At 46.9% G+C, this 11745-nt stretch overlaps 1 protein-coding gene across 8 annotated transcripts in view; it reads left to right on the top strand.

Moving 5' to 3' along the window:
- The first annotated feature begins 2269 nt into the window (after positions 1 to 2269).
- Positions 2270 to 11745, top strand: part of KMT2A (lysine methyltransferase 2A) — a 40433-nt gene continuing 30957 nt past the window's right edge. For 6 of the 8 annotated variants that reach the window (XM_087875933.1, XM_087875931.1, XM_087875930.1 and 3 more), the window contains exon 1: positions 2270 to 2656. In XM_087875933.1, coding sequence (XP_087732059.1) covers positions 2276 to 2656 — 381 coding nt within the window. In that variant the 5' untranslated portion in view covers positions 2270 to 2275. Of the gene's footprint in view, positions 2657 to 2848; positions 3273 to 3688; positions 10567 to 11745 lie in introns of those variants that run through there. The other 2 variants (XM_087875935.1, XM_087875936.1) reach the window with 2 other exon arrangements.

Genomic DNA, 11745 nt, shown 5'->3' with positions numbered 1-11745 from the left:
ATCTAGTTCAACTCCATTTGGTAGGGGAATCCATGATTGCAACATTTCTGACAGGTCATTCAGATTGATGACCTCAAAGCTGACAGCCAACCTTCAACTTTTTTTTCTTATTCTCCCCCTCCCCGTGTATTTATATTCTTATATTCATAAATGCTTTGAAGAAACCATACAGCTGCCAGAAAGGGAGAGAGAGAGACAGATTAGATTTGGTAGGTTCCTGTTGTACCAGGAAATGCTACCATAAATAGATATAATTAACTCTAAATCTCCAGTAGCAATTATAAGGAGAAATAGTCAAGAATAACCATTTATTTTTCTCAAAGGTAGTATCTAATGCACCCTCAAAGCTGACACCAGTCAGAGCACAAACAACTCAAGTAGTGCAAGATTGGAAGACGTGAGGTGACCTGGCCCATAGAATTGCCAAGATTCAGACACGACAAAGGATAACATCACTATTTAATGGCAGAAAAAAAATCTTAATTTCTATTTTCAATTGTACTACACTGTTTCTCCCTTCACCATTTGTTTAAATACTTTCAACTTCGTAGAGGTTTGTTGGGTTTCATACTAGAGCTCATGCAGTTATAATGCCACATCCAAGAACTCAAAAGTATTCCTCACATATCTCACTTTCTAGTGTCAGAGGAAGTGCAGAAAAAGCTGCTTTTTCTCCTACGATTTTATAGGAAGCAGTTTAGGTGTTAGCTTTAGCTTTAGTGGGTTTGGAATTTTAGCAGACTTGCCACGGTATAAACTACTGCTGACAGCAGTTAGAAAGTTGATCTCTCTTCTTAGCCAAAAGGACCAACTGCCCACATTCCTTTCCTCTTACACAAAATGCAGGAAAGATTTGTCCATCTGTCCAAGTGAAATCCTAACATTTTGTATTTTGGTGAACCACTTTTCCATGTCCACAAAAGAGCTTCAGTAAGGTTTGCTAATATTGTGGGGCTATCACAACTGACTGCTAACTTGAGAGTAGTTTTCAGTTTTGATTCCACCCCCAAGGAAGCGGTATCAGCTTTATTGTACTCAATTTCTTATTAACCGATCTTAATTATGCCTTTATGTTGTCAGAAGAGTTTATCTGCCCTGTTCCTTGAGGAAGAGGGTCGCTTTTTATTTATTCTTTCCTGACTTGCCCCTCCTGTAACCGCCAGAGATGATGCTGGGACCGGCCCTCCGTGCAGTTGCAGCTGCCGCCAGCCCAGAAAGGAGAAAGCAGAGCGCCCGTCTCGTCCCTCCACGGCCCCACCTCGGAGAGCCAGAGCAGCCGGGGATGCTGGGAGCTCCAGCCCGGCCGGAGGGCCACCCTCGCTGCCGTCCCAGCAGAAAGCCCGCCTCCTCCTGGGCACCGGCCCACCTTCGCACAGGTTGGCCGGCAGGGAAGCGCGGCGAGCCGTTCCCCTTGCCAGGGCAGCCGACTTCCAGCACAGCTGCTCCCAGCCTCCCAGCAGGCACCGCGATGTCTGGAGGGAGCTGAACTCGGGCTGCCAGGCCCCGAGCCCACCCAGAGGGGACGGCGGCGGGCAGGTCCCTCCGGGCGCCGGGAAGCAACAGCTGCGGAGGAGCGGAGGGCGGCCCCGCCGCGGAAGCTTGGCGGAGGAGCGGGCTGGGCCGGGGCCGGCGGACCGGAGAAGCGGGCGGAGGTACAGCGCCTTGACCGAAGCCGCCTCCGGGGGCGAGCGCAGTTCTCTCCCGGGACGGTAACGCGGGCGGGCGCCGCCGCAGCGACGGCCGCCGGACGCTCCTGCCCCGCGGCTGCGTCTCCGGCACGGCGCCGGGCAGGGCCGACTGGCTGTCGGAGGAGGCGAGCGCAAGCGCCCCCGCCCCGTCGTGGCCGCGCGCGTGGGAAGGAGCGCACCAGCATCTGCTCCCGACCTGGGTCCGGCCGCCTCTCCGCCCCTGCCGGGCATCCTCGCAAGGGGGCAGCACAGCAGCAGCGACCCCCGCGGCCGGCCGCCCCGCCCTCCCGAAGGCCCCGCGCCGAGCATGCGGGGCTGCCTCTGCCGGCCGCCAGGGCGAGCGTTTGCGCCATGCCGCTGGCGGGGCGGTGACGAGCGGGCCCCGGACCCTGGATGGGCGCCGCGATTATGCCGGGCCGCCCGCGGCGCCTTCTAGCTCAGGCAGCGCGCGGGGCGGCGCTCCGGCGGGGCCCGGGAAGCTGGATGGGCGGCGCGCGCGTGCAGCGCCCCTAGGGGCGGGTTGTGCGGCAGGCAGGTTCCCGGGCGCGGCCCGGCCCCGCTCTCTGGCGCTTCGCCTCACAGGAAAGATGGCGCACAGCGGTCGGTGGCGCTTCCCGGCCCGGCCCGGCAGCGGCGGTTGGGGTCGCCGCGGGCTGGGGGGCTGCCGCGTGCGGGTCCCGGCCCTGCGCAGCCTGCGCGGGGACTCTCCCGAGGAGCGGGCGGCGGGCGGCGGCGGCGGCGGAGCTGCGGCGGCGGCGGCGGCGCTGGCGGGAAGCGGCGGCAGCGGAGGGGGCGGGGCGGGCGGCCCCTCCTCGGCCGCCGCCCCCTCGCCGCAGCCCGCCGCCCCGCTCCCGGCCAGCGCGGGGGTGGCGCCCGGCTTCGACGCGGCGCTCCAGGTCTCGGCCGCCATCGGCATCAACTTGCGCCGGTTCCGGGCGGCCTGCGGGGCCGAGGCGGGCAGCGGAGAGGTGAGCCCCGGCGGGCGGGCGGGCGAGCGGGCGGGTGGGCGGGCGGGGCCGCTTTCCCCGGCCGGGAGCCGCCCTCGTGCCGAGCCGACGCGTCCCCGGCGCGGGGAAGGGGCACGCCCCCTCCTCGCCTGCGCCGCCGCCGCCGCCGCCTCCGCCGCGGGAACGAGCGGCGACGCGCCTCCTCGCGGCTCCAGCCGTCGCGGAGACGCCGCCAGCCCGGCTCGCTCCCTTCCCGCGCGGCCGCACGTGGGGCAGGCGGGCGGGCGGGGGCAGGTGGCGGCCCCGCGGAGGGCAGCTGGGCGGCCCCGAGTTGATGCCCGGAGCCGCCGCGGGCTCTGCTGGCGAGTTGCGGCGCCGGCCCCTCGGCTGTCCGGCCGCCCCGCTTCAAGAGCCCCGCTCTCTCGACGCGCAACGGGCGGAGCGGTGGCCACGGCCGGGCGGCTCCGCTTCCCTCTTGGCGGCGTACTTGCCGGGCGGGGATGGCCCCTGAAGCCAGGCGGGCGGGGTTTGTAGACGTTCAAGTGGAGAGGAAAATCCCCCTCGGAGCTTGAAGCCAAAGTGACAGCAGCCTCCGTTCCCCTGAGGGCCCGGCATGGTTTCCGTATGGAAAGGAAAGGTACCAAAGCAGTGGAGCCCTGGGACCTTCCGTGAATGGGAAGTTGTGGACGACTCCATCGAGCGCTGCACTCCTTCTCTCTTTAGTAATGTTATCTCTGGCAGGGTACCATGGCAATCCGATGCCCTCCTGCCCCATGCATTACCCATGTCTGCCTTTTAAAAAGTCCATCCTTTCAAAAGTGACTACAGATTTCAACGCAAAGCCTGCCTCTTCCAGTCAGATTCTCTGCTGGCCAAAAAACCATGTAGCCTTCCCCCCCCCCCCCCCCATGATTTCCAGGCTAGCCTTCGAATTCTTGTTTCACCTTCCCTGATGCTTGTTGATCCAATGACCAAAGCATTTGATGTAGATGATTGTGGCACATGCTACTCCCAAACCTACACTTTTAGCATAGTGCTTCACACCAATTGAAATTGTATAGATTTTCAAAGCAATACTTTTTGCTGGATTTCCTTGAAAGTATTATAAGCTCTCTCATTGTATTAATGCTACATAATACTAAATGTGCTTTGCAAAGTCCTTATGAGTACAATCATTTTAAAACTTATATTTGTGCAGTCCTCGTTCTTAGATGTTCAGGACAGTGGACTGGGGCTCATTTAATCTTCGATGCATGACCAGTCAGAATGAGAAATAATGCACTAAGTCATTCAAGCCCCTGCCTGTACCACACCTCTCCGTGTTCTGTCAGTGTCATTAAATGGGCATAAACAACCCACTGTGTTCATCAGGAGTCTCATAGGTGTACTCTTGGTCATGATTTACTAGGCAGAGCTGGGGAACAAAACATATTTTATGTAAGAATATTTTCACTGCTCAAATTCAAAAAAATTTCATGTATACATAGTAAAAACATCCTATTTGCAGATATAAATCATTTGAGAAGACCAATGTTGTGGGTAAAGGTCTGAATGTGCTCTTTGAACTTGGTTGTTTTCTTGCAGATGGTTCATTGCTCAGCTAGGTAACATCAATGCTAGTGAATGCGATATAAACCTTGTTCATATATCATAGTTTTAGAGGTTGTATTGTAGTCTTTTTGTTTCCTTCCTAGATTGTGTGTCTTTTGAAAGGTAGGTAAATGTGATTTATCTTGGTCTATCAATGGCTGATTTGTCAGAATATCAAACTTGCAGGAGATCCTACTATTTTTGGACTGGGCTTACCTAAAACACTATTAGTTTCCCAGTTAAAACTAGTGCTGAATCTGTCCATGTGTGGTATGATGGAGGAATTTTTGTCATGTCTTCTGACTGTAGTTAGTGTTCATGGGTGCACTTTGCTAGTCTGTGGAGTCCTTATGCTCTGAGCTTGGCTGTTTGCTTGCACATGTTTCATTACCCGACTAGGTGGCATCATCACTGGTAGGGAGTATGAGGTTTGCTCCCTGTTTATATACATTAGCTTGCCTTTCCATGTTGGTGGGGATGTGGTTTTCTCCTTGATTGATTCGAGTATTGTTTTCTGCTTCATTGCCTGGTGTTAATTCCTGCTTATCTCAGTATTGGTAGCAGGAGAGGATATTTTCTTCTTAGCTTTTTTATGGTCTTTTTTTGAATAGTGTATAAATGTGATTTATCTCTGTGTGCTCACTAGTGGCTGATTTCGCTGAATGCCAAACTTCCAGAAATTCCCTAAATCCATTTTTTGGATTAGCTTGGTTTAAGATGTTCACAGTTAAAACTATGGTTGAGTCTCACTGTTAACCATGTTGTATGATTAAAGAGTTTTCATGGTGTCTTCTGACTGCTAGTTGGTGTTCATGGATGTGCTCTGCCTGTCTGCCCTGCACAGAAACTGTAACAGGATTGATTGATTGATTGAATTTATATTTCCGCCTATTCGCCCATGGCAACTCAAGGCGGCTTGCAGAATATAAAACCACATTTAAAACAATAAAAAACTAACAAAAAGAATCAAATAAATGAATATAGTACAATATAACAAAATCACCTCCCACCCCATGCCTGGCGACAGCAGATCACACAAGCCATTTAATGGGCTCCATCCCGCTCTGGGTTCCCCAGGCCCTCTGGCAGAACCAGGTCTTCAGTGCCTTCCGGAAAAGTATTAGAGTGCGGGCCATTCTAATCTCTGGGAGAATGATGTTCCAGAGAGATGGAGCCACCACGGAGAAGGCCATTCTTCTGGGTCCCACCAGGTATATCTCCCTCGGGGATGGGACCAGGGGTGAAATGCTCCTGGTTTGGACCGGATCTCCTGATCCGGTAGCGATGGCGGCAGAGAACTGATAGCAAAAATCGGTTGCTATCAGAAAACCGGTAGCAAAAATCCCTGCGCCCCCCACACCATGCTCAGCTGAGTTGAACAATCATTAGAGGCTTTTTTTTTTTAACTTTTAAAAGCATTTTTTCTACAACCTCGTCCGACAAAAAAATGCTTTTAAGAGTAAAAAAAAAAAGCCTCTGATGATCCTGCGTCTCAGCTGGGATCCTCAGAGGCTCTTCAAAGCATTTTTTTCTGCAACCTCTTGGCCGAAGAGGTGGTAAAAAAAATGCATTGAAAAGTCTGATGATCCCAGCTGAGTTGCCTGATTGCCAAAGGCTTTTCAAAGTATTAGAAAAAATGCTTTGAAAAGTTAAAAAAAGTTGGCCACGCCCACCCAGTCACATTTCCCCCCCCCCCACCAAGCCACGCCTACAGAACCGGTAGTAACACATTTTACATTTCACCCCTGGATGGGACCCACAACATTCCCTGCCTCCCGGCTCTGATGTGTCGGATAGATGAGACGGTCCCTCAGATAACCTGGTCCCAAACAATGAAGGGCTTTAAAGGTGACAACCAATGCAGTTCCCGCAGGAGAAGTGATACATGTGCACACGGGTCTGCACAAAATGATGTGGGCCACTGCATTTTGCACCAACTGGAGCTTCTGGATGCTCTTCAAAGGCAGCCCCAAGTAGAACTCATTGTAATAGCCAAGACAGGAAGTGACTAGGGCATGAGTGACTGTGAGTAGAGACTGTTGGTCCAGGAAAGGGCATAACTGGCACACAACCTGCACTTGCGCAAAGGCCCTTCTGGCCACGACCGTTTGGTTCACTTAAGATGTTTTGAAGGGCTTTAGTTAGTGTGTGTGTGTGTGTGTGTGTGTGTGTTACCATAAAGCTGCGCGGTTATAATAATCTGTTGATTGTTTCTGAGATGTTTTTGATGTATGGAAATATCATTCTTTTCATAGCTTTGTTGGTTGTTTTGTAGTATAATATCTACAACCAAACAATCAAGTTCAGAGAACACCAAGAACTCCAGCATTCAGCCCTGAGATACATATATACACTTTCTATTAGATCAGTTCTTGGGTAATGTATTGCACTTTATGGACACAATTATTGCAAGTTATATTACCCTCCCTCCCCAATATATGGGAACATTCTCAATCACAAAGCACAAATTTAGGGTATCTGAAGTTTTGAGTTTATTCCTAGCTAGAAGGGCTGCAGTCAATCTGAGGCAGGTTCACAAGAGTGCGTGACCTCTGCACTGGTAAGAGAGCCGTTAAACTGTTTTGCTTTCAGATACTACTGGCTCTAGAATGTTTCCAGGATGCTTAAAGAATTATACTGTCATTAAACTGAAGCATCCTGTTTAAAATTCTGACTGATCTGTGGAAAATTTCAGAAAAAAGTAGAGCTCAGGTTCTGTTGTTTTCTTTGGAGCTTTGGATGATGAAACTCTTGGATAGGCAAATAGCCAATTTTGGGATTTATTCCATAGTTGCAAAATTGTATTTTTCTTATAGTTGATGCACTGCTTTTGTAGACTGACAGTACTTTGTATAATACATTATTGTTATTGTACTGTTACCTGCTTTGAATTATTTAAACAAGGCATGGGACATAAATAGAATTACTGTAGTTGGTGAAAGGTTTGAATCATTCAAGATAAGAACCTTGAAGATGACACACACACACCATGATTTGCGGTGATAATTTTCCTAAACATTTTGTTCACATAATTGCTCCTATGCTAATAAATTTCAACATTTAAAGCAGCATCTGGTGGCTCACAGAAACACCTGCTTATCCAATTTTGATAAATGAATTTTATATTTCTTTTTTACTGCAACTCCGTTTCTGGAGATTGAATGACTTACAATATTGATATCATAACATTAAAACATGAAGCCATCTATTTGCTTTTCTGACTGATGGAATCTAGCTAGTAGATGGGAAGTAGTCTTACAGTCAGTTTGATGGTGTAGTTAAAGATACTTGGCTAGAAAACGGGGTGTATTACTCTTAAAGTCTGGCTAGCTGGCTTGAACTCCAGAGATGCAAAGTTTGAATCCAGAGTTTTGAAATCTTACCTGGAAAACAGAAGTTGGCTAATAAAACTCAGGATGCACTACAAGATAAAATAGGCGAAGAATGACTTGTCTTAATGTTTGAGACATTCATTGCTTAAATTGCAATCTGAATCCATATTCAGGGATTAAGTTTAGTCCCTTTCTTCACACTGAATTTCTGAACTTTAACTTATAGTTTAAAAATGGCCCTAGAATGTCATTTGGAATGCTTCTGTTACAACCATTGTGTTTAGGTCAACTTTAGTATGAAGCTCTGTGATGGAAGCTGCTTCTTAACTGAGAAGGGATAAGACAGGCCATGGGAGGTTGTTGCAGTAGTATGGACAATTCTGCCTAATAATAATAATAAATAATAATTTTATTTCTATACCGCCCTTCTCCTGAAGGACTCAGAGCGGTGTACAGCCTATTAAAAACACAAAACAACATCAGTTAAAATAGTTTAAAATTATTAAATAAATTCGGCTGAATTTTAAAACACCAGAATTTTAAAACCCAATTAAAAGCCTAATCCTTTTTGTTTTCTCAGAAGTTTGCATGCTGAGGAATCCGACTTGCAATGGCCAGTAAAGGTGGCAGCACCTTCTGAGTTTTCACTTTTTGCAGGGAGTATAAAATTGGAGACAATTCTGAGATTCTATTTGAAGCCTAAACTATTAATTTTTATTCTTACTTTTTATTCTTACTTTTCTTCTCTGCTCTTCTGTTTAGTGGAATTCTGTCTTCTGCCTTGGAAGAAAAATTGAGGGGAAAGGATCCTAACAGTCAGCTGGGGCTCATTTGTGCTGCTGCTGTAGAACCAAAGATGCTATAACATTTTTTTTTTTTTTACTGAATGTGGTAAATCCTTATTAAGTGCTGACACAATAGGATTGTTGTCTTGGAACTCCTGTTTCTGTGGTAACTTGGACTGGCGTTTCTTGGTAGATCTGTATCTTTCTAGAAAATGCTTGTGATGTGTCTGCAAACTACAGCTTTGGCTGTATTCTTTCAAGGACTTCGAAATACGTTATTTAGTAATATTTTTAAAAGCATGTGCTTGTGAGATACAAATTCAGTCTCACATTTGACAGTTTATTCTGCTACACTAAAGTCTTTTATCATTTCAAGTAATTTTGGACTGCTTATTTGAATTGACACCCAAGTTTCTTTCTCTGATCATCACATTTATAAGTTTGAGTAGTTTACAATAATAAAATCAGGTGTTAAAAGATCAAAATATGAATATAGGATGTCTGTAGTCCAAGTTAAGTTATTAGAGGTCAATTGTCCTACTTTATATGTTGAAAGTAATAGATTGTTATACAAGTAGTGTTAATAGGACCACAATTGAGCCCAAAATTTCTGTTGTTAAATGAGACATTTGTTAAGTGAATTTTGCCCCATTTTATGATCTTTCTGGCCACGGTTGTTAAGTGAATCACTGCAGTTGATAAGTCAATAACCTGGTTGTTAAGTGGATCTGGCTTCCCCATTGACTTTGCTTGTCAGAAGGATGCAACAGATGATCACATGACCTTGGGATATAGCAATGTTCATACATATGAACCAGTTGCCAAGCATTTGAAGTCTGATCATATGATCATGGGGATGTTGCAAAGGTCATAACTTTGAAAAATGGTCGTAAGTCACATTTTTCAGTGCCATTGTAACTTTGAACGGTCACTAAACGAACTGTTGTAAATTGAGGATTACCTGTAGAATTGATTTGTACAGCCTGGTGGTATCCTTTTGAGTACTGGATGCAATGAGAGAGCTTTGAGTTTACTAGTATGTTCAGTGGAGAAGAACACATTTTGGAGTTTCTGCTTGACCAATGTTGCACAGACCCAAATGGTCTGTAAAAGGGGTCCTCCTGTATTTTTCTGTTAAGCCAGCTAGGTGGAAGGTGCTGACATCTAACAAAGTATAGGCCTTTCTGTATTTACTTTTGCGAAGAGAAAGATGTGGGGCTCTGGCCAAATCAGATTGGCACCCTGTGTTCAGCTCATTATCCAGTGTATGTAAATAAATAGGCAGAAGATAAGCCCCAATACAGACATTGTCTTCACTATAGGTATTTTCCATGAATCATTAGCCTGGCTAAACCCTGTGGGAAAAAGGGACAACAAAGCTGATTATGCCACCTTCAACATACCTCCCTTCAGAAATAGGGCAGCATGTAAAATTCAGCCAAGCAGCCCTTAGATGTTTCAATTATTCTAGGAGGGGATGAAGTAACAAAAAAATGGATTCTAGATAAAAATATGCTAGGCATTTGACTTCCAAAAATGTAGAAGTTGTAGAAGTTGCCCTATTTAGGGGGTGGGGGAAACCTTGAAGTTCCCACTGCAATTCTGGGAACATAATTCTGGGGCACATAAGATCCATGAACCTTCTTTAAGCCAGATTCCTGCCTGGAAGCTCCCAAGTTCTTAAAAAACAGTACTGAATTAGTTCAGTTAAATTTCCATTGATCTACCGGCAATATAGTCTTGGTTTCCTGACAAAAAAACCTATACTTTTCATTTTGGGCTAATGTGTTTCTACCTGATTCTTTGTTATACTGAAGAACCCCCATAGTGTTAATATATTCTATTTGGATTTTTAAAATTACCAAAGTATCTTTATTAAGATAGAAATATGTTCTCTGCCAATGTTTTCTGATGGATGGAAATTCAGTTTATTGAGATGATTCAACAGACCATTTATATAGAAATTTTAAAAGGAACAAGCATGCCTCGAATAACACCTTTGTAGATTGGAATAGTATTTGTCCAGTTGTTGCATCTCACTTTCAGTGCTGTATCAGTATGTAATCTATATGTGAGTAGTAACATGCACTGATCAACTGTGGAAGCAAAAATATAGAATTATCATCTTCAATGTTTTTTCAACTTTCAGTATGGCCTCTGGTGTTTCCATCCAAGGACTAGACATATTCAGCCCTGCTTAAGTCAGCCAAGCTACCCCATGGCTGTAAGTCTCTAGGCCTCAAACCGTGTGTTGCAATTATGGAATAAAGTACATTATACCAGACTAGAAAAACCACAATTTTCATTTTGCACAATTGATCATTTGGCCTTGGAAAATAAATAAAACATTAAAAAGAAGAAGGCAGTTTCTCCAAGTGGCTCAGCTAGATCTAATCTGGTTGGGCAAATGTGAGTGGAGGGCTTTTCTGTTTATGACAATTTTTTCCATCCCACTCTACCCCAATCCCTCCCGCTCAAATGTTTCTTTTGCCTGGCTGGTGTGTGTGTGTGTGTGTGTGTGTGTGTGTGAGAGAGAGAGAGAGAGCCAACACCATAACCAATTTCAATGGACGTTTTTAAAATACTCTGATTGTGGCACAAGCCCTGTTTTTCATTTTTGTATATGTGTATTTATTTATTCTTTTTATTACTTTTAAAATAGTGGCAAAGAGAGAGCAATGAACAAGCCCCTTTTTTCATAAAGTCACACCTGAATTTGGGACTTTTCAAAGACCTTCGGATGCTTAGCTGGTCTTGGCTTCCAAACCTCCTGGGGTGGCTCCCAGGACAGAATCCCCAGGGTGGCAGGATTAGGAGTTGGGGCAGTGCCAGTGGGAAAGCCTGGAGGAGGAGTGGGCAAAGTGAGCCCAGGGCTTGAAGGAGCAGAGTTGACTCCTTCAAGCCCTGGGCTGTGCTTGACATCCTTGCTGATTACATCATGATGCAGTAAATCCCAAGGGAAATCTTGCTCTCGGCTTGTTGACTGTCAGGCTGGGAGGGAAAGGGAAAAGCATGGGAGCTTGGAGGCCCAAATCCTGGGGCTGAATTGCTGAGGTGTTGGGACTCTCAGGCTGCTGGAACCTCTATGGCTTCTGCTCTGCACCCCCCTCCATCCTTCCTCCAGCTGTGCCCCACCAAAGGAGTCCAGAGTCCTGACTCAAAGAGTTGTTGAAGTGCTGGAGGATTTGCAGCCTTTGATCTTCAGAAGCTCTGGTTTCTTTGAGAAACTCTTAGACTGATAAAGTTTGGCTTCCTGGAAAGAGAGCAGGCTTTGGAGTGATGAAGTTTTGGTGGCCTGACTAAACCGCTCTGCTTCCTTGCCTGCTTAGAACCCGTCATCCGCATGCTAGTTAGAGATGTGAAGGCGCTGCCCCTTCTGCCAGCTTGCCAGAATCTCTGCCCA

Source organism: Pantherophis guttatus, chromosome 9 (genome assembly GCF_059756535.1).
Source record: "Pantherophis guttatus breed Tessera chromosome 9, ASM5975653v1, whole genome shotgun sequence".
Lineage (NCBI taxonomy): Eukaryota > Metazoa > Chordata > Lepidosauria > Squamata > Colubridae > Pantherophis > Pantherophis guttatus.
This window is presented reverse-complemented; position numbering and strand designations above follow the sequence as displayed.